Source organism: Arvicanthis niloticus, chromosome 22 (genome assembly GCF_011762505.2).
Source record: "Arvicanthis niloticus isolate mArvNil1 chromosome 22, mArvNil1.pat.X, whole genome shotgun sequence".
Classification (NCBI taxonomy): domain Eukaryota; kingdom Metazoa; phylum Chordata; class Mammalia; order Rodentia; family Muridae; genus Arvicanthis; species Arvicanthis niloticus.
The window spans coordinates 23,446,754-23,470,452 of NC_133429.1; the positions used below are offsets into that span (position 1 = coordinate 23,446,754).

The window sequence follows — 23,699 nt, forward strand, 5'->3', positions numbered from 1 at the left end:
GTCATCTGTAATGCCCCAACCACTGTGCATTTTTGTTCCTGGGGTCAGTGTATAATTGATCATCCAACTTCAGGGTCTACACATGACCCTAGCTTGGTTTCTGAGCCTACGAAATAGCCACATATCCCAGAACTTAAGGAATGATCAATAAGAGGTTCAAAGTCTAAGTCTATCATTGTTCAGCTTTGTATACCTTAACTTCACTGTATTTTGTGTCTAAATGGCACAATCCCTTTCCAAGGAATCAACAGTGGAGTATCATTAATGCCAGACCAGGCAAAAATAAGTGTAGACACTCCTGACATTGTTATTCGTGGTGCTGTCTCTACAATAGACTAGACCTTGGAGTATCTAATTAGAGGTTTTCAACCCCCTTATGGGGATCAATGGCCCTTTCACGGGGGTCTCATTTAAGCTATCATGCATATCAGATATTTACACTATAATTCCTAACAGTATCAAAATACAGTTATGAAGTAGCAATGAAAATAACTTACAGTTGAGCATCACCATAGCATAAAGAATTGTATTAAAGAGTCACCCGGCATTAGGAAGGTCAAAAACCACTGATCTAATTGGTTAGAGGGCTCAGCTAGCTTAGTGCTACCTTTTCTCAGCATTCTTGCTGTACTAGCAATCTCTTCATGACACTTGATCATTTTCATTGTTTTCGTTTCTGATTTCTGAAGTTAGAATAGACCTTGAAAATCACAATGTGTGTTAGCATTGCCTTAATCTATGTACATCATACTACTATCTCAGACAGAATGTCATTTCATTTACAGCAAGTAGGAATTATATAAGAACAGGTCCATCAGAAGGTTATCACAAAGGAAGTAACATATGTATTGGGGATTTAAAGATTAGTTGTGTTTAATAAATGGCAGTGTTGGTTAAAGCATTACAAATAGTAAAGAATGTGCATTTGCTAGCCATGGCATTTTTACTAAATCTCTAAAAATTATAGATGTGAACTATTAATAAAATATATTATTTGTTTATGTTGTAGCCCTAACATAGAGCTATTATTTGAATGTTTAAATTTTATATAAGTTAATCATACTATTCTTATTTTTATGCTATGTTTCTGTCATGTTGTATTGTTTATAAGATATGCTCATATTTATACATAGTTAAGTTTTTGCTGTTTATAGAAATCCATTATTATTGAGAATAGCACTATTTATCAAGCCACATATCCATTGATTGAGGTAAGGGTTACAAATACAGTTGGTAAAAATTTCACTGTCTTATCATATGTTGCAGGAGAGTTTCACTAAGGTCTTTACTTGTGAGTAGAAATTCTAGGCCAATGTCTAAGAGTTTCCCCTGGGGCTGGAAAAATGTCTCAGCAGTTAAGAACACTTACTGTTCAGGCCAAGACTCAAGTTTAGTTTTTAGAACTCATGATGAGCAATGCACAACCATCTGTAACTCCAGCTCCAGAGGACATGATACCCTGTTTTAGACTCCAACCGCATCTGCTCTCAAATATGTACATGCCACCTCTGCCACCTCAACACATCTGACAACATAATTAAAATATTTAAAAAATTGAAGGAGTTCCCATCAATTCCTATTCTTGTCTGTATTTAATATACCCAGTTGTAAGTTTTTGGAACATCTGTTATAGAGGAATGCCTCTTAAAAGCTAACACTCATACTGGAGTAAGCAGTTTTGAAATTCTTAATTGTTTTTTGGAGTCATTGTCCTGTTGCCACGACCTTGTCCTGTCCCATTGTCCATTGTTCCTTCTGTTTTGTTGATTGTCCCCTAGTTGCTTTGGTCATGAGTTGAGTCCGAGATTGACCTGATACCATCCTTATTCTCTGTAGCCATTTTGAGTTGTGTCTATTAGAATAGCTGTTCGGAATCTCTTGGCTTGTAGAATTCAAATACTTGAATCATTGAGGATATAGTCAATAGTCCATTATGCTGGCGTCAAATCCACGAGTTATTTCAAAACTAGAATCTTTCTTATTTGTTTGTTTGCTTATTTATCTATTTATTTGTCTAGAATGTAAAAGAATCTCCAAAGAGGCCAGAAGCTAGACACTTTACTCCTGAAGAATTCTTTAGTATTTTCAATAGATCCATTGATGCCTTCAAGGACTTCATGGTGGCATCCGACACTAGTGATTGTGTGCTCTCTTCAACATTAGGTCCTGAGAAAGGTAAGGTGTTCAAGCATTTCCTGTTTAAATGTACATAGTAAAGCGTGAGCTTTTCTAAGCCTCTACTGCTGAATGAACAGAATGTGTTGCTATAGAAAGAGCCCGTGTTTCTGATTACAAAAAGAAAGCAAATACCAATGACTACCAATGGTTATCATCTAGCATGAAAGATTTGTCAGTTTCCAAGACAGTGATACTCAACATTTCTAAATTGAAGAATTGTGTGAGTTAACAGCACATGATGGTGGCTCACATGTTTTCTCACTCCAATATTTGCTAGGAGAGTAGAGTGTTATATTCTTCACCCCCAGCATTCCTAATGTTCACTTCTCATATCTTTTTCTTAAGGGTCTAACTCTGAGACTTGAGTTCTGAGCCTCACCAGTTCATTCTGAATCCCCTCTCCCTGAGCTGGGTCCCTATGATGGAACTAACTTCATTGCTTTCTTTTAAAAACATGACGGGTTACCAACAACTCTTTACTATTCACGTTTCTAAGCATGGTTATGCATGCAATAAGCCATCACTCTACAGGACGACTATGGTGCATCTTTTGACAAAACTGAGCGAGCAACCGAACTGAGTGTCAAATAAATAGGAACTGCATAATCTAGACTTGGGAGGCAGACCCAGCACTTACCGTGATATTGCACTTCGCCTTTGGGGGACTCTGTGATTCCTATAAATCACCATGTAACACTGACACATTATTGCTTTCTATTTAGATTCCAGAGTCAGTGTCACAAAACCATTTATGTTACCCCCTGTTGCAGCCAGCTCCCTTAGGAATGACAGCAGTAGCAGTAATAGTAAGTACACGTATCTGATTTACTGCATGCATGGCTCCAAGTATTCTCTATAGGAGTGTTGCATGGACTTAAACAAAGTTTATAAATTATCACTAATACTACTGTTCTGTTACTGTTATTCCTTCTATGGTCTTCCTGACAATTAAATATCTGGTTTGGAGAATTGGATCTCCCTAGAGGTTAAGAGGACCATGAAGGAATTAGGGCAATAAGCTTTCTGCTAAGGTTATTTTAAATAAGGCATGAAATTAATTGAAAAAAATTTGACAGAGGCCTTCTTTTGAATCATTGTAGGCTTAAAATAAACTTTGTGAAGAATGTCCCTGATCAAAACGGAGTTTTAAAATTTCAAGTGCATGTGCTAACTCTCTACAATTTCAAGGATATTTTCAGTTTTGTGTCTCCGTATTTACTAGTGCATGTTTGGAAATTTGCTGATGCTATTACATTACCTAAGAATGTATGTTGAAGAAGAATGGATTTCTTTCCCTAAAATTTCTGTCCTCTTTGCCCAAAAACCCACGTTCCTGGAATACTGTCTTATTTTTGAATTTGTGCAATGATCATTATAAAGATTACTGAATATACTGTGTATATTCTGTTTTTACAGATTCATAATAACTTATTCGGTTTTAAAAGAAAAATCTCTGAAGTAAATGCTTTAGAATGTTTTTCTATCAAAACTTGCCCTGGACCTAAAATAAAGCTATATATAGTCTTTTTCCCCCTCTAAAAATATCTACATATTTCACAGTGTAGACATTTAATAATTTAATGGACGGGTACTGCCTGAACTCGCTGGCTGGCAGTCTACAAAGTCCAGTGTTTTCAGGACAGTCTTCTGAAACCAAAAATTGTGAGTTACATTCATATAACACATCAGATCTGACAAATTTCACAAAGAGACTGGGCCTGGTACGCATGTGTCATCTCTTCTTTTGTCTACTCATCTTTTCAAAGGAGCCATTTTTAGCATCTCAGATGCTCTGTTCCTGTTTTCTTGATATTAAAATTTACTATTTTTCATCCTCCACATTTTGCTTTTAACTGTCCCAACCTGTCCCAGATTCTTAAGCTGGAAAAGTGACATTGTTGACTTTAAGCTAATTTCTTCCCTTAAAGGGGGAAAAAATGCCCTTGTAACGCTGTTAACTGAGTCACATGCATTTTTGTATATTGTCTTTCTATTGTTTTTCAAAGGTATGCATAGGTGCATTGTTTTGTTCTTTCTTATTTTTCATAAACAAATTCTTAATATGGAAACAGGCTGGCCTCAAATTTGCAATCAGCCTGCCTCAGCCTCTGAAGTGCTGGGATTGCAGGCACGTGGTACTATGCCCAGCTGTCTTCGGTATTTCAGATCTTCATATTTCTTGTCATTGTGGCTGAACTTGGATCTGTCGCTCTTGCCACTTGCTTCCTGGTTCCAGTTTTTGCCCTCTGTTTCTTCATTCGAGCCCCATTCTTCTGCGAGATCCATTTCCTCTCTATTTGATCTTCAATATCTCTTTGTGTTATTTATAGTGACTTTAGGAACTAAAATGTACATTTTCACTTGTAACCTTTTTCTTAGAGTTAATATTGGTGGATTGGTTGGTGGCCTTCAAGAAAAACAGGGACCGTCCATGAACCAATCTATTGTGTTTATAAATGTCATACTCTTAAGCCATAAACTCCCATATTTAGCTTTCAAACAGTTGTTTGAAGCACCTAAATGCCCTTTTAAATAGAAAAATATGTGTCACGTTTAGGTTATTTTCATACTTTCAATTCTTTGTCAGTCCACCCTTCTAATCTCTTTTCAGTAAGTAGAATTCCTTTAGAGTTCCCTGTAATACAGATCTATTGACAACAAGTTTCTTTTCTTTGAGAAATGTCTATACTATCTGCTGTTCGGAGAGGTACATTTTACTACGTAGCATATTGTGGTTTAATAAAATCTTCTTTTATTCCTTTAAAGACACTGTGGCATTTTCTTCCAAAGATATTGTATCTGACGCACAAAAATCACCACTTATATTGTTTTTCTCCATGTACGCTATACTGGACAGATTTCACTTTATGCTGTTTTTTTTGTTTGTTTGTTTGTTTGTTTTTTTGAGCAATGTGAAAAATGCCAATAACCAGTGATTTTCTCTGTATTCATTTTTCTTGGTTTTTGTCTAGTTTCTTGATCATATAAGTTTACTTTTTTCCAATACGAAAGCTATGGAAAGTTTGGCAGTAGTTTTTAAAACTATTTCTTCTATATTCTCTTGTTGTTCTCCCTCTGAGAAAACCAGTCACACATAATTTGGTCAGATTGGTATTGTGTTCAGTGTCACAAAAGTTGAATTCTATTTTTATTTCATCTTTTAGGCTAGACTTCAAACTCGCTGTGTAGCTAGTCTGGCCACACATTCTGATCCCCTGCCTCCACTTCTCAAGTTCTGGGATGACGTGTATTAATTTTCTGAAACCTCATTATCATTGTTGGTCTCAATATATGATTTTCAGTTTTCTAGTTCACTAAGAATTCCTTCTACCACATCTGAACTGAATCCGAACAGTCCAGAGTTTGCTTTCATTTCTAGACTTCTTGTTTATGTTTTAAAATTTCCATCTGCTTTTTGGGGGTATTTTTGTGCAGAGATGCTCTATCTTCACATCAAGGCATATTCTCTTTTGTCTGACATTCTTACCACCTAATTTGAACATGTATGCCATCTTAGCATTTAATCTCTATCTTTATTAATTTTTTGTCTTCCTGGTTGGGTTCAGATATTTCTCTAAACAATCAGTAATTTTATTTTAACATATGCTGCACATCCTGGCTGTTATACTATTCCATAGCTTCTGAATTTCATAGCATTCTTTTAGAAGCAGTTGAGTTTCATTTGGTGAGAGGTTCATTTACTGGTAGATAAGCATCATCTTCTTTTCCAGGCTGTTTTAAAACTTGGTTAGGGACAAGGACACAGGGGCCGGCGACTGGGGTCGGGTGGGTGGTAACTTTATTGTTAAGGTTTGGGATGTCTGCTCTGTTTAGAGAGTACTATGACTATTGAACAATCTGTGCCGCAGACTTTTTGCTTTACCGTGAGACTTATCAGTGTGTCTGCTTGGTAAGAGTTGTATTCTTGCCAGACTTTGTTATGTGTCTCCCTGGGCATGTATAGATTATTATTTGTCTAATAGATTAATAAAGACTTCTTATTTACATAATTCATCTCTACCAGTATGACTACTCAAACTTACCCAACTCAGCAACCCTGAACTTCCATCTCTGGAGAGGGCAGTGAGTCTTGGTGGATGAAGTTCTGTCTCCCCAGACTAGAGAAGCCAAACGCTAGAAATTAAATTGCTCAGGGGTCTCAGTTTGTATATTTCTATTTAGCAAGTACACGTTTGAACTTTTTGTGAGCTAATTTGTGAAAATAGGTGTTTCATATAATGTGTTGAGAATTACAGTTATGTAGTTTGAGAAGGCTACCACCATCAAGATTAGAAGCAAAAGAATGTCCTACTTACCATCTGTAAAATTCATTACTATTTAATCCTTTACCTATTAATTTATTTTCCAAGGTGGACATCCTTTCACAGTTTTCTTCTCCTCCTTCATCCTTAGTTATCTTTCCCTTTCTTCTTTCATTTGTAAAACACAGGTCATATGTGTCACAGCTTCGCTAGGTATAATGTCACTCATAAGTTAGATAGCAATGCATGAAGCTATCTACTGTGGCGCTCACACTCATTATCAAAGAATGTGATACTGAATAAGAATCATCATAGAAGTTTCTATATATTTTTTTTTATCATAGCATAAAGAAATTTAAGCCAGAGAAGAGTAGTCAGGAGAACTTGAGAAAAAGCATCATAGTTTGTTGGGATAAGCCTTATCAGCTGTGATAATCAGAGGCCCATGTGAATATCTAAAGTGGAGAGATGGAATAATATTATACCATTAGGCATACTATTTATAGGAATGAGATTATACTTACAGAGTAAATAGTAGCATTCTGTATTTTCAAAACACTCAAGTTTGAGATCCTTTTAAACAGTATTGAAAGAGACACATTTTCTAGAGACCTGTTGTACATCAGAACACCTGGACACATAAATAACATGATGGGCTACTTGCTTAAGCTTTGTAAATCCTTAGTCAATTGGTGTGTTATTATCCCCTTTTCATGGGACTTCTGTGGATTTAAAAGAGTTAGTATGCATGTGCATGGGGCCATACCTAATGGCTATTAAGAGTTAATCATCAACTATGAAGACAACTGGACACTGTGGGACAATAAGATGGTGGTCTAGCGGCTGAAGTGTTTGGGATCTGAACCATTTGCCTGTTTCCTACGTGCCGAGAGAGGCATTGTCACGGAGTTCTTAAGCAGGCTAACGTCCTAAAAAAAACCATTCAGCAAGATGAGCATTGTTTTCTGTGTTCTGGTGTGTTCAAGATGTTGATTATTGTTGCTTGTAATATCCCATTACTTGTAAGCCATTTCACCCAGGGACAGGTTTTAGTAATAAGGAGACACAATCTTTGCCGTAATGACCCAGGGTTAAAGGATGACTCAGAGGCTGTCCAGATCGGCTCTCTTCCCCACCAGCTCTTGGCAGACGATTGCTGTATAAATCAGAGGAGTTCTGTAATGGGCATGGGCTTTGGTTCAAATACCCTTCGTGTGGGCTCTGAGGCCTCCAGTTCTGGTGGAGAGTTCTGGTAGAGGTACTGAAGTCCTTCCCGAAGGTAGTGTAAGCAAGCCTTTTTTTTTTTTTTTTTTTTTTTTTTTTTTTTTGATAAAGCTGTCCTCTCTCTTTAAGCATTATTCGAATGCCTGGAAGAACTGAGGGCAGGTTTCCAAGCATGAAGTAACAGAAGCAATGAGCTCTGGAGAAAGACTATTACCCAGGCCTTTTCTTTCCCTTGTCTTTAGGGTCTCTCTCTCTTCCTTTCCTACAGAAGGAATGTCGCTGTATTTTAGAATGTATGACTTCTGTTGACTAATAGTTCCAGGGTGAACAGTCCCAGTAAACAGTGATGGTCACAGCAGGCTGTCCTTCTAAGGGAATAACAAACACGGACAGCCAACTTATTTATTTGTAGACAGTGAAATGCCTCAAGTGGTAGAAATTGCTTGTGATGTGCATCACTCCTTCGGTTATTCTCAATATTCTCGGAATCTCTTTGCGACTAGGGGAGCTATTTTGCTTTGGAGAGATAAGTGAGTATTGGTTCCCAATTCAGGATGCCTGAAGCATGTCTATCCTGCGGCTGTATGACGAGGGAGGCCAAAGAACTCTTAATTCTGTCTTGAGAAAGCAGTTTATTGTTATGTAAGTGGATGATACGATTTCAGACAACTCCCCCCCCCACACACACAATCCCTGCATCTCATACTGAGCACCCATTCCTAAGCATTCTCCCTAACACACACATGCACACGAGCTCACAAACAAACATGATTTGGGGAGGACAGGACATAGAGAATTAGGAAATTCTCTCCTTGGCATCCACATAAACTGGGAGGAATAGCAGATTCCTGTTCTCACTATAGTAGATACGATTTATTTCTTACCTTCTAGAATAAACCTATTCCCCTTATCAACATGGGGTGCATATACACAGTGGATCTGTTTCTTTCTAGTAATCACTTAGAGGGATGTTAGCTGCTAAGTAATTGTAGGCTCACCTTGTGACCATATTCCGATTGTAAGATTACCTAAAAGCAGTCACTCTACACTCCACCTTGATCCTGTGTTGATTTGTGTCGTGTAGTTGTTGGAAATATACAATTTCTTTGAAAGGGAATTTCAGGCTAGCAAATGCTCCAGTGTTTCCAAATAGCTAAACAGTTCTTTGTCAATGAATCCTATAGAAAATCAGTCAAAGTCATTTTTTTTTTTTTTTTTTTTTGTCACTAAAGTGTTATTTCGTGCAGAGTGACATTGATGGCTTTAGTCATTCTTCGGAGTAGTTTCAAACTTTCCAACATAAAATGAAAAAAAAAAGTCCTCCTCCCCTGTGTGTACTGAGGGTGTGAATGAGCAAAGAGCCACAATTTTAAGGCTGCTTAAAGTGCTGTATCTGCAGGATGCATTTAATGATTTGCTGTCTGCGACAGACTAACCCTAGCTGAATGCGTGCAAGATCTGATCCATCTTGCAAGGTTCTTTTAAACGGGGGGGGGGGGAGGGGGTCAGAATGCTAAGAGCAAGAAAGCTAAATAATATTAAGATAATCGATTAGAGAAGAAAGATTTGCTTGATTGTAGAAACCCTTTCTGCTCAGGAATATATCAAGCCCGGATTCCAAACATGCATGACCCTTAAACTTGTCAAGTCTCTTCCTACCTGTTGGGTTTCCTTCTTTCTTTCTTTCTTCTTTTTTTTTTTTAATGTCTTTGTCTTTTAGAGATTATATGGTTTTATACTGCTTGCAAAACCAAAATTGAACAGAAACCCCTGCCTTTTTGAAAACTGTAAAAGGCAGTACACGTCATTACGGAATCCTTTGGCAGCAACCACAACCTAACGGTCAGACCTCTAGAATATAGCCGAGTTGTTTACCACCATGTTCTTTTAATTGCAGGGAAAGCCGCAAAGTCCCCTGAAGACTCAGGCCTACAATGGACAGCCATGGCATTGCCGGCTCTCATTTCGCTTGTAATTGGCTTTGCTTTTGGAGCCTTATACTGGAAGGTGAGCATCGCTATTCTTGCTGCCCCCTCATCAACTTTATATACTTGTTTTTCATATATATATATATATATATATATATATATATATATATATATATTCAAACATTAGGAAAGTTTCGACCATTGTGCATTGGAGCTGTGTCCTCTGCTCCAGAGAAGGCACACTTAAGGGATGGGGCCCAGTTTACTGGCCTGAATTAAATACAAAAAGAAAGAAAATATATTGAGACTCATATGCTGTGCTTAACAGCCAAACAGATGTGCCTTTCTGTGGCATCTCTTTGGAATGCCCTCTCTTTTGTGGTTTTACTGGTCTGTCTAAAAATCAGAATGTGCCAAATCATTATGACTCAGCTTTAAGAAGTGTATTTTTAATGTGACTGCTATTTCTAGAATAGCCTACGAATGCTGAACTAGACCATGCTTTCATTGTACACACACACACACACATTTAGATTGATAAAGTCAAAGCACCCTTGTTGGCGGTTCAGTTGCCTTTAATGGTAACAGTGCAAACCGCTGGTCTCAAGAAATGCAGCAGTCACTGGTGTTTCTACAATAGGTGTCACTGTTTTTTTGGTTTTTTTCCAGAAGAAACAGTCAAGTCTTACAAGGGCAGTTGAAAATATACAGATTAATGAAGAGGATAATGAAATAAGGTATTTTGTCCTCCTAACCGTGTGCTCAAATAAGCTTGGTGCCGTCCTTTCTCCTGCTGTGCACATGCACCATTCTGACGTCTTTAGGGAGGTGTGCATAGATGGGCTGCATCTCCCGTTCAGTGTGTTCCAGATCTGGTGCAATTTCTGGCCTCCCACTGTGTCTTCAGTCACGCATCTTTACCTGTGAATAATGTCGGGGAAGACCCATTTGCCTGTGTTCCCTTTCCTAGAGTCCTTACGTCTTTTGGTCTTTTGGAGATGACCTTTTTCACCTCTGTCCGGTGTCTGGCGTCTGTATTATGTGTTGGCTGTTGGCTGAGTTGAGATGATCACACTCTTTTTGTCTTCAGCTCTTATAAAGACATTCTCTGTCATGTTATTTCTTACGTCTCTGTGCGTGATTCTACTTCCTTTTCACAACACTATACGTGGCTTTCCCTTGCGGCCTTCGATATAACTTCTCACTGCATTCCGCTTTTTATAGCTCTTAGTTTTCTCCAATGAATTTAGCATTTTACCTAAGGCTAAATAAAAGCATTATTTTAAGATGTTTTCCATCCTACTCTAACTGGTCATGATGCCTCTTGCACCATCCCCTCCGGCACTTTGTTTTGTACCTTTGATTTTAATTTTCAGCATGGTATTTACTCTTATAATGTCCATCAGCGCATGCACTCATGCAAACACACACACACACACACACACACACACACACGCGTGCACACACACACACACACACACACAAACGTGTGCACATGCGCCCCCACGAGCATGTATGTGTACATGCACACACACATGCACACATACATGCACACACACACATGTACACACATACACACAGCATATAAGCATTTTCAGTGTAATTTTTTAAAGAGATAATATCAACACAAAATCATCTTTCTTCCCTCTAGGACGGGCTTGAAGATAAGCGTAGGTGTATAGGCCATCCCCAACCCCACAGCCCCAGCAATCTTTTGCTACTCTATTTGCTGTATTTCTAGAATAGCCTCTTAGAATGCCTGACTCTCGGTGTGCTTTAGAATCTGTCCAGAAGCAAACAGGATTTCTCTTGTTGTTTTTCAGTATGTTGCAACAGAAAGAGAGAGAGTTTCAAGAGGTGTAATTGTGGATGTCTCAACATTGTTACCTTCGCACAGTGGTAAGTTGTTAGAAATCAAGCTGCAAGAACTTGCTAGAACCATAGAAAATCTTAAAGGCATTTAGACGTTTAGAAACAAACTGTATTTTTATGTCCTTGATAGGACTGATTGTTAAACAGTAGCTGAAGCCGTTACACAGTTGAACTATAGGCCTCTAACTGGCAAATCTCAGACTTTGAAAGGTGGACAGTGTTGGTCCACATTAGTGGATTCCTTTTAGATAGGAGATGCATGAAATACTAATCATTTATTGTTAACTTGGAGTAAGAGAAAACAACAAATTAGGAATACAAAAAATAAACAACAAACACAACTAATTTCAATTAGGTATGCCCACTATCAAATGCCAGTGACCCATTTGCTAAATACTTAATAAAGTGGAAAAACAAAACAAAAAGTATTTTCCCACCACTTAAAAAAATAGTCAGTGTCTTATAGCTAGAATAAAACTATCAAGGTAAAAAAAGGCCACTTGGTGCAGGGCTCCTCATAACTAAGCCCTATCCCAGTCCAGAGTGTACTGAATATATAAACCAAGAACAGATACCTGATGTGATTGTGTGACTTGGGGTGGGGTATACTGTGAAAGAAAGGTGACTATGGGATGATTGGAGCCAGTAGATGCTTCTCACGGTTTGGAGCAGGCAGATGTTCATTATCGTTCACGCCATCTCCTCTCCCTGCTCTCAGGCACCTGGGACACCTGGAACGGTATCAACTTGTTCTTTTATCAGTTCAACCTTTGACTCCCTCTTACCTCTAGCACCTGGTCATTAATGATTTGCTGACCCTTGCCTGCATTTTCCACATCGGATAGCAATGCCTGCTACTCCCCCCAGGAGTCTCAGTTCTCCCTCCACACCTTCTTATTTCTGATAAGAGTGTCTGCTGAACTGTCTCTCCTTTCCCTATAGGTCTCTGTCCTTTCAGCTGTCACCCTGTCCCAGATTCCAAAATTACCTCTAGACTGAATCTTCCCTGGGGTACCTGGGTCATAGTCTCTGCCTCTTGCTCTAATAACTTCCCTTTGATTGGCAGGAGAGACCATTTTTAACAGCTGGACTTACCATGAGATGATAATTGCTCCACATACCTTCGGCTTTTGCCTTCAGCCATCCCCGTGACTGCCACGTGCAGCAAGGCTATGATTCTCTTATCTGCTCCCATGCTAGTTTCTTTAGGGTCATCCCTGCCCCCATCCCCATCGAACAATATAAGTAAATTGAGTTGTTTTCTAAAACTGTATTCTCTGAGCTGAAATTATTGTTCATTCTAGACACCCCGTTCTCTGCCATTCAGCCCCAGCACAAGCCTCAGCTTTGCCTTTTTGGATCTGTAATTTCAGTTCCTTTATGCCAGCCATTTACATGTCGAACCTTACGTGGTTAACTGCATCTTAAAAGCTCCGATGGTATCTGCTCTTGTTTGGTTTGGGGATCAAATTTTAACAATCCTGTGGTTTTGACGATGGCGTTTGCCCTGTGACATTTGGATTATGATGGGGAGCCCAAGCCACTTGCTTAGGAGGAAAAGGATCAATAACATTTTAGAGCAAACATAATCAAATAATGCATGAGTACGTCAACTAGTCTCAGAACATGCAAAGACAGGAGCTGAGTCTGTCTGGTTTGCACCTTATCTCCGGCACTAAGCTCACTGCTCGTGTGAAATGGACTCTAGATGAACGATTGCTGAATGAATGAATGAATGAATGAATCAACATGGCTTAAATAGATTTAACCAAGTTGAAGAGTGAACATTTCATAGGTAAGGTCTCAGAGTACAAACTGTGCTACAAACCCACAAAAGTTGTACACATTGACTCCAGTGAAAATCACACACACAGAGTGTCTTAGGGTTACAGTTGCTGTGATGAAACACCCTTACTAAAAAGCAATTTGGGGAGGAAGGAGTTTATTTGGCTTCTACTTTGGTATTAGTATTGATCATCAAAGGAAGTTGGGGCAGGCATTCAAACAGGGCAGGAACCTGGAGGCAGGAGCAGATGCAGAGATCATGGAAGGGTGCTGCTTACTGGCTTGCTCCTCATGGCTTGCTCAGCCTGCTGTTTTTAAATAGAACTCAGGACCACCAGCCCAGGGATGGCACCAGCCACAATGGACTGAGGTCCTCTGCCATCAATTACTAATTAAGAAAATGTCTTACAGGCTTATCTACAGCCTGAGGCTTTTTTTGTTGTTGTTGTTGAGGTTCCCTCCCCTCTGATGACTTTAGCCTGGGTCAAGTTAACATAAAACTATCCAGTGCACCAGGTCAGTGCCAGGAGGAAAGACTGGACATCAGTTTGAAAGCAGGTTTGAAGTCTAGAAGTTATAGTTTATGTCCTATTAAGTAAAGTAAAAGCTGTTTTGAGGGGCTAGAAATGTACTAGTTATCCCATCAAAGCAGAAGCTTAAGAAAAGTTGTCAGATACTGGTGTGACCAGTGGGATAGAGGTTTGAACTGGAGGAAGAAATTATATCCAGGAGAGTTGTCTTCCATTCAGATGGGAGGGAAGGAGAACTAGGGTCAAGGCCATGGCAACTAAAAAGATGGACCACTTTGGAGACATTGCCAAAAAGAATCAGTCAGTCTTTACTGGTAGACTATGCAGCTTCATGAGTCTCAGAGATGATTGCGAATTTAAGCAAGGATGATGGTGTTGTTAAAAGGAATGAGATGTCTGGAGTCAAGAGAGGGAGCTGTTGATAAATATTGATAGTTCTGAGAAGTTACCACATGTAGTGACATCAAAGTATATATAGAGATCACTCAGGGCTGGAATGGTAGACTAGAATTTGAGAGCCATCTACACAGAATCTTACTTGCAACCTTGAGGAAAACATAGTTACCTCAAAGAGAATGCTCAGGCTGTCTGATGGGAAATAACAGGTATTTGTGCATTAGTTTAGTTACTTTCAGTTATCTTTCCATGGTAGGAGAAAGTAAGTTATTATAATTTCAAAAATATTCAAACACACACACAAATTTTACAATTTTTAAGTGTTTTTGAAGTTATAATATGTAACATATTTTAGCCAGGCAGTGGTGGTGCATGCCATTAATCCCAGCACTTGGGAGGCAGAGACATATGGATTTCTGAGTTCGAGGCCAGCCTGGTCTGCAGAGTGAGTTCCAGGACAGCTAGGGCTACACAGAGAAACCCTGTCACAAAACAAAACAAAAAAGTAACATAGTTTAATGTGTATGTACACATATATACATTACAATATATATATATACATATATATATTATACACTGTAATTTATGTATACACAAACACACATATAAGTAAAAAGTAGTAAACAAAACACAACCTGAATCTTCCTGTAGATCAGAGCTACAGTGGGAGAAATCGATCTGAGATTTGGTAGGAGGACAAGCTTAAACTAAGCCTGGACATGTAGGGCACAGGCTTTGAATTGGTAGATAAGTAGTCATCGAGACCCCAGTCACTTTACTAGACATTTTTAAGTCTTGTTGGCGAGCTTTCTTTCATTCCTGCATTGTAAAGCCAGAGCCTGGAAAAGGTTAGCTGAGTCCTGAGTTGAAGCCTTGGCTCTACAACTAGCTGTAATACACTAGATGATTTAGAATCTTTTAACCTCTATATTTTCATAGGAAGGCATATAGCATCTCTTGATCTTTCAGCCTGGGTACCACACTCACAGTAGTTATTATCATATAATACAGTATAATAGTCTAGCTGTGTAGCAAGTTAACCCACCTAGATTTGAAGACTTACACTGTATAACAAAATCACACAGCAACCTGTTCGTAAGAAGGCATCCCTCTCGTTAAGTGACACGTCACTCACTGTACAGGATAACAACACTCGTTCTGTTTATTTCATGAGCATGTTACAAAACGATCGTTCTAAAGAAATGTAACTTTGCTCTATGAAAAAACTTGCTGTCATCGGCCTTCAATTCCATTTTCTTTGCTTTACTGACTCAAGAGCAAAAGTCCGAACTAGATTTCCAATCCTGTTTCTCTATGAGTAATCAACTCTAGAATTTCAAATTATGCATAGCTTCCTCTCTTCCCGTGGTTCCGATCTGCTTGTCTTACTATGCTTATATTTTTATAAGACGTCGATTTCGGAAATTTTCTTTTAATCTCTCCTCATTTATCTGTATAAACTAAACTGAACAGTTTTGGCTTTCCTAAATTACACCGGAAAGCAGAACAATCTGAGCAGCCAGCAGTTGAATACCAGCACGGAAAAACTGAAACAAAGTATAGTTTTCATGTTTCACAAAGTACAATAAGATAGAAGGAGGCCAAAGGAATTCCTCAGCATGTGGTGCCAGGATTTCAGTTCTTCCTTGGGGCAGACATACTGAGTGTGAGCTTGCTGCTCTGGTTTCCTTGGCTGAGAGAGGTGACTATTTAGAGCCTAGCTCGGCCACCAGGATGCTGGAGCTACTCAGGAATGAGGCTGGTAGTCTCTAACCTGCCGCAGATACGTCTCCTGGGCCACTCCATTCTGGCTCCTCTCTGAACTTTGCAGAAACTCACTACCTTGGGCTGCAAACATCTCTCTACCACTCGGTGCTAGAGAGCTTCAAAGTTGCATAGATTGCTCACTCTCCTGTCAACAGACTAAGATAAGTGGTGTTTTGCGGGCATGAAAGCTGAAGGATACTAATTTATTCATTCCTTTTTTTTTCTCCTTGTGCATGTGTGCTCACGTGCACATATGCATGTTGAAACAAGAGAACAACTTTGTCAATCCCTGGGTGCCATCATCCATCTTGGTTTTTGAGACATCTTTTATCAGCTTGGAGCTTACCAAGTATCTCTGGGCTGGCTGACCAGCAATCCTCAGGGTTCTGTCTCTGTAGTGCTGGGATTATAAGTACATGCTACCATATCTAGATTTTTTTTCCTAAAATGTTACTTTCATTAGTTTACATAAAGCATGTGTTTCAGCATGGCTCTGTGTGTGTGTGTGTGTGTGATTTCTCCTACCTTCTTGTAGTTTACAACTGTTTTTTTGGTTTTGGTTTTTGTTCTTTTACCTAAGAAACCTACTACTTTTTTATAACAATGCCTTGAAGTTTTACAGCACATCAAGAAATAAGTAATACACCCAAGTAGGATATGTTCAGCTTGTAATCCCGCCCCCTGCCCTGCCCATCATCTCTTCCTCTCTCACACCTCTTTTGTGCCCTCTTCTCCACTCCAAACCTTATCCTTCCTCATCACCTGATTTCATCTTCTCTTGGTTTCCTTTGCAGATTCTTAAGCTTTAATCCACATTTACAGTCTTGTGTATTTGTGTGTGTGTGTGTGTGTGTGTGTACACATTACATGGTAGGATCTGCACATAAGACATATAAGAGAATATGTTTTCTTTCTAAGTTTCGGTCACCTCACTTAGTGTTATACATTCTAGATCCAAGCATTTTTTCCTGCCAATTTATCTTAATTTCCCTTTTCTTCATGGCTGACTAAAATTCTGTTGTGTATATGTACCACATTTCATTATCCGTCCACCTGCTAGTGGACACTGCAGCCTGGCTCCATTTTCTTGCTCTCATGAATATATAAACAAGGAAATGTATCCATTCTCATGGTCAAGAAACGCTTGCTGCATGTAGATTACACTGCGTGCCAGGCCCTGTTCTAAGAATTGTGCTGCAACAATGAAACTAAGTCTGGTCTTGAATGAAGCTTATTTTCTAATGAGAAGAAATAGACAACTGATCACCAATAAGATCATTTGAGATAATGTCTTCCCAAGGAGACAGTGGCTAATCATCACAGCAGATGACAAAGCCCTCCCTGGTTCTTTAAGATTAAGTGGAACACACATTATTAGCTTGGTTTTTCATTCCGTGTTTTTATATGAATTTAGCTATTGGGGAAAAAACAAAGGAGGCAGAAAGACACACTTTAATTCCTCTCCTCTTTCTTCCTCTCTAGGCTGGTAACAGTTCATGTTTGCTTCATAAATGAAGCAGCTATAAACAAATTCCTATTCTGTCTCAAGTGACAGACCTCATCTTTATCTGTTCTTGCTACCCGTGACCTTGTGTGGATGATTCAGAAGTTGGAGCAGAGTGTTTAGCTGTGAAACCTGCACTGAATTATCATCTGTAAAGAAGAATTTGCACGGAGCAGGACTCTGAAGGTTTCGCAAGTGATGATGGGGACGAGGCCCCATGTTCAGTCTACTTGCGCCATCTGCACAGCTTGGGAAATGTCTGAGTGCTGAAAACCCATGTAGCTTTGTTCTTCAGTTACAACCTGCAGCCTGTAGTTAATTATGGTCTCTGCAAGTAGATTGCAGCCTGGATAGTGGGGGGAATTTTTTTTTTCACAAAGGGATGTAGAAAAAAATTTTAAAAAGAAAAAAACAATAACTCCGTAGCATCAGCCACTGTATGGAGTTGAAAGCCATGGGGAGTATTTTTTTTTCTTTCTTTCGAGCAGGCTCCTACGCTCTGTAGTTACTGATTAACAAGAACAGCCTAAACGTCAGCGCTTCCTGACGTAAGTCACGTGCACCGTATCCTACTAGAGAAATGGACACGGGTAGCTAGTTCTATCCGTGCGGTGGAGCCCGTGCTGAACTGCAGTATGATGCCACGGTATATGGAAGAGTCTCCAGAAGAGTCCTCACAGGAGAAAATTGTCAACATGGACCCGCGGAAGAACACGCCAAGGAAGACATTTGGCCCCTAGTGAAGCTGGTCTTTTCTCTTGATAGTCACTCTAGAGTGTGTAAATCATGTTTGGGAAAATAAAATGTGACATGTTTATGTTTTGAAACTACTGCAGAGGTATGTAAACAGATCTGAGAGAAAATGCTGAATGTGTAAGGGTCCCATTTTTTTTTTCTTTTGAAATCCTGATGGGAGAGAATAAGAATGGATGATGGTGTTTAGTACCTAAGATTAGAAATGGACACTTTATTCTAATATGGGAGTTGCAAACTAAGTCACTCGTATTCCACAAGAATTCAAGGAGTCAGAGAACATTAGTTATTTGCTGTATAACCATTATCTCTTTAAATATAGCCATTATTTAAAATCAGGCACTCTGTATTCATTAAGGTTTATGAAATAAAAAAAGAGAGAGAGCTTTGTGTAGTTGTGCATGTCAGTTTGCTATTTAAAATGTGTGACAGCATTTCTCATATTAGACAGAAATTGGCAGCGATTCCACGATGAACATTGCGCTTTCAAACCAGAATTTACAAGATGTCCTATAGATGCCCCTGATGGAAATATATTGAAAGCAATTGGCTAAAATCAAAATGTGACTTTTCTTCTGCACTTATTTTGGTGAAGGCTTTGTTCACCTAACATAGACATACAAAATTTAAAGCTTTTCATACTAACTCAACTCTTGTAGTAAATTTATTTGCCCTGTACTAAAATCTCAAGACAACCATTTTCAATGTAGTTAACATGAAAGTGCATGGGAACCTAACTGCTAGCTTCTGTTCTGTCTTGAAGCTGCATGTAAAGTTCTAGCTTACCTTCAAAGCTTGTCCAAGTACGACTCCAGTACATGGTGGCTGCTCTTCTTTGTACCAAAGAGTTCAGATGGTCTCTTTCTCTAACGCTCTGAGGTTCCTCCAATGCTATATCATTCCTGCAATATGAAGCCCAGTGCACTGAGATACTGTATTTACTTGTTCAAGCCCTCAGATATTCCAGGATACAACTGATTAGTGATCAATAATTAGAAATCAGCTTAGTTACTGAAAGAACCTATATTGTTGTTTGGCATTGACTGCTTCAAGAATAGTAATAGCTGTAGGTTAACATGAGTCATACGTGTAGGTGTACATAGATTGAGCCTAGTGTTAATTCTCAATTGTGTGGCTTGATTTATTTATCTGGTAGTTTCATTTTGCTCAGGCTTATGAAAATGCTATTCACCGAGCTTGAGAGTACAAGAAATATACATTTGTCCTCACAGCTAGCAGTTGGGATTTGAACGCTCAAAAGCACGGTCTTAAAATCAGTAGCGTTAAATAAACAAATTTAACAGATTATAATACCTGACATGGTAGAAGGTGGAAGATGTGTCCTACTTATTAATCATGTTGGTTCATTGAGGGTAACATAGATCGCCAATTTTTATAAAATACTAAGGTTCAATAAAATGCATGGACAATAGGAAAATGCTGAACATAATTTTGAATGCTAGCTGCTTGGACATTAACTGTGGCATATCCGCTTTCAGATTAAAAATACGTATCCTTTGCATAGCTTATTCCATGTATGTTCTGAATATTTTTTTTAAATTATGAAAACCTCAAACCGAGAAGATAAAGTATAAAATCACCCTTTACATTACCCATCTTTTCTGAGTGTTCTCTTTTGTAATGTGTAAGATTTGATTTTTAACGAAAATGATCTAAGAAAAATCTGCAAAGTGTAAATTGTACTGAAAGCTTTGTACCTCCTTGGTAGAAACCAAGCCTATAACAAGACTATCTGTGTGATCAGTGGGTCGTGTTAGAAGAGTCCTGGGTTTTGTATTGTTATCTAACATGCTTAACACACTGCCATGTTTTAATGAATCGGGGAATTGAAGCTTTCTATACAATAATAATAAAATAAATTCTGAGTTGCACTACAAAAAGTAATGCATATGAGAAAAAATGGAAATACATAAAAGTATGTGCCCACAATGAAATATGTGCTTTTAGTTTAGTGAACTTTCATGAGCTTTGAAAAAAAAAAAATCAGTGTCACATAGTTTGATACTTTAATTCAGTCGAAGTTATAAATGAATGAAAAAAATCTGTTGTGGAATATTTGATTGTTTCCACTGTGTTTCTAATAGTAGGTTTTGATTTCATGATTTAATTCTGATATGGAATCTTAGCTATCTTGTACACATTGTTGAAGAAATATGTTTCTCAAATTAGGCAGTTAGGTGTAGTTGGGTGAACGTTGAGAAAGATAGCCAGGAGGTTGTTCTGCTTTGCCACTAATGGATATAATGTCCCCACTCTCTTTGGATCTCAGTATTGTGTTTGTGTGTAGATAGGTCAGAGGTCACTTTTCAGGAGTGAGCCCTTATGACACACAATTAATAAAGCAAAGAAAACAGCGAAAAGAATCCTAAGCAAAATACCCAGCTCTGGCTTCTGAACAATGGGTTAGACAATGAGAAGTCTTTGCTGTTTTAATTTCTAATGTAAATAGGGTCCATTAGGAAAAGTGAATTCAGTCTTAAGTAGAGTGAATTGGAATAACCATTTACACAAGAGATGGCTTTTACCTTTGCTTAAATGAATGTTTGGGATCACCTCTGAGGAATGAAAACCAGGAGTGCATTTTCATGAGAAAGAGGTACAAGATGTCTATAACATTTGGAAGTGTGTCAGAGGATAAATGTAAATGTTCTCCTTTTATTGATAGCTAAGAACAACAACAACAAAAAAAATTGTAGGGTGCTACTAAGGAACTTAGATGCCAAGAAGTATTTTAAAGCCAATTTGTAAAAATTATAATCCATAAATTACATTTAAAATTGGAAAAGTAGGACAAGGATTTTAAAGTAAGCCGGTTTATCTTTGGAATGATTTTGTGAAATTGGCTTTACATATAACCATTCCGATCAAAAAAAATTTTTAATGGAGTCTGATTACACAACCCTTGTTACTGCCATTCCACACAGTCTTAAAGGCCTTTGTCAGGAAAAAAAAAAATGACAGTATCTCTTTTATAACTGGTGGGAATTTAGGAGTGATCCATACGAAGGTGAATATTTATGATCCTGGAATGTTTGTAAGCATTGTAAATGCACAACTGCCATCTCCAAATATTTTCTTATAAGACTGTTTTTAGAAGAAGAAAATTGTCTAAAACAAACAAAAACTATGGTATTTTCATTTACTCAATTTCTAGGCTAAAAGAGTTCACTAAATAAAATTTTCCAATCAAAATTCCTATAGTCTTATTCTCCAGTAGTCTAGGCATTAATATGTGATTATTGTGTCTCTCTCTACCACTGTTTTTTAAGTCAATGAACTTGAGAAGTATTCTGACATTTATATGGCTTCACAGATATATTGCTAGTTCAGTCATAGATTGGAGTTTGCATATTGTAATGTAAGTGTATGTCAACACTGTTCTAAATACTTTATGACTGAAGTTTAATTAAATAAAAGGTTGTAAAATGTGATGTGTATGTGTATATACTGTATGTGTACTTTTTAAAATAGGTATATGTCCTGACCCTTTTGATACAGGTTTGAATTTGAAATTACATTATATAAACATATACTTTATTGTTCTAAATAAAGAATTTTATGCACCATCATAAATCTGCCCTCTCATTTGATACCTTAGGGTTATTACATTATTAATAATATGGATTAGCATTTACTAAGCTAAAATTCATCTTTGTGTGGACCCTTGTCATCAAGAAGCATTTCACGGAAATGTAGATGCAGATGGATAAGAAATGATTTTAATTCAATAAATAATTTTTATAACAATAGGCAAAGGTAATCAAGATGAAATAATGAAAACCTTTCAAGAGTTTTATAATGTAAGTCAGGAAGAGAAATGAAACCCACTATAATAGGTACAGTCCCACTGAAGTAAGCAGATGCTAAACTGGAGTGGAGTTAACATCTTTATGGCACACATAAGAAATGAATAAAGCAGGGGAAGTTCTTGAAAAACTTGGTTTTGGACTTTAAACTTACAAGGATAAGATTCACCAAAGCAAGAAGTGTAAAAATCTCCTGGCTTCTTCCATCTAGTCAAATCAGCATGTCCTTAGACCTTCTTAATCATCAGACCTTCTTAAGGGACAAGAGGTAATGAAGACACGTTCTTAGTGCCCATATCCATATGTGGTTTTGAGAAAAATCATTGGCCTGTTAAATTCACTATGGTGTCTGTGGTTTGGGAAGTATATAGACATCTTACTCAGTCCTTGGCTAGCACTACCTGGAGACTACACAATGAATGATTAATCTTTGTGTCAGTTTGCCTGGAGATAGAGTTGCCTAGGAAAATTACCACGGTGTGTAAGGACTTTTTAAGACAGTTTTAACTGATGCTGGAAGACTTACCTTGAATATGATATGATCCATGGATGACCCAGCCTAAATGAAAAGTTGTGTCAAGAGCTGGAATGTTATGTCTCTGTTTCACAGTTGAGGAGACTGTGAACAGCTGTTTCACACTCACGTAACAATGTGAGTTCATTTGGCATTGGGACTGCATTCGGGAACAGCCTTGATAAACCCTGCCTAAGTCACAGCCACAAAAGTTCCTAATGCAAAACAGTGATATTAAAAGGAAGTGTCATCCATCGTGGCAAACATGACCAAGTAGTCCTTCGGCTTTCTCACCTGATTTGTGGAAGGAATTGTGGAAGAATTTGGAGATGTGGGCTGCAGAAGCCTAAACTGTACTGGAAACTGAGTTTAATGGGCCAATCGGATGAGAGTTTGGAATGCCCAAAGCCTGAGAGAAATGCAGCCTAGTCCATGAGGTCTCCAGGGGAGAACAACTGAAAAATGGGCTCTGTTCTATTCGGACAAGAATCTCACTGCTTTCTGCTGCTGTTCTGAGAACTTAAGAGGCTAAATTCAAGAACAGAAGAAATCATATAGTAGAAGAAGTTTTCAGACCACATAGCATCCAGGCTGTGACGTGGTTACTTCTTACTGCTTTTAGAGCCACAGTGAAAGAATTTTCAGAAAGACATAAAACAAACAAACAAACAAACAAACAAACAAAACCATGGAGTTTGCTGAGGGAAAGGGTGTTAAAAAAAAAAAAAAAAAAACCAAAGATTTTAATAGGGGAGGAATGGACAAATATATTCAAGAGAAATCTTACACTCTAATAGGAAAGGTATCCTGGGGGCAAGGGGAGAGCAAACCCCAGGCTCCAACTTGTGAACTTGTGAATTCATTTGAATTGAAAAGGAGAGTATTTGTCTGAGGTTTCTACTGAAGGGTTTCCCTGCATGCAAACAAAAAAGACTTCCAAGGCAACTCTTTTGCCTCCTGAGCCACCTACACACAGAGTGGTCACTACAGCTGTGTAGAAGGGCAAAAGACAACATCTAAAGAGGGCAGCAAAACTTGGCAGTGTCATCTTGTGGTGCTGATTTGGCCCGAATTCAATCTGTAATAAGTCTGATGTCATTATGTCCTTCACCAAAGTTCCAGAATGTTTCTGGTGCCCCACAGTACATGATGGGATCAG

At 38.3% G+C, this 23,699-nt stretch overlaps 1 protein-coding gene across 5 annotated transcripts in view; it reads left to right on the top strand.

Annotated features, from left to right (window-relative positions):
- Positions 1–21,793, top strand: part of Kitlg (KIT ligand) — an 80,062-nt gene extending 58,269 nt beyond the window's left edge. For 2 of the 5 annotated variants that reach the window (XM_076920081.1, XM_076920084.1), the window contains 6 exons: positions 2,019–2,175; positions 2,901–2,984; positions 9,562–9,671; positions 10,262–10,329; positions 11,416–11,491; positions 17,425–17,570. In XM_076920081.1, the coding sequence (XP_076776196.1) occupies positions 2,019–2,175; positions 2,901–2,984; positions 9,562–9,671; positions 10,262–10,329; positions 11,416–11,455 (459 nt within the window). In that variant the 3' untranslated portion in view covers positions 11,456–11,491; positions 17,425–17,570. Of the gene's footprint in view, positions 1–2,018; positions 2,176–2,900; positions 2,985–9,561; positions 9,672–10,261; positions 10,330–11,415; positions 11,492–17,424 lie in introns of all 5 variants that reach the window. The other 3 variants (XM_076920080.1, XM_076920083.1, XM_076920082.1) reach the window with 3 other exon arrangements.
- The last annotated feature ends 1,906 nt before the right edge of the window (positions 21,794–23,699 follow it).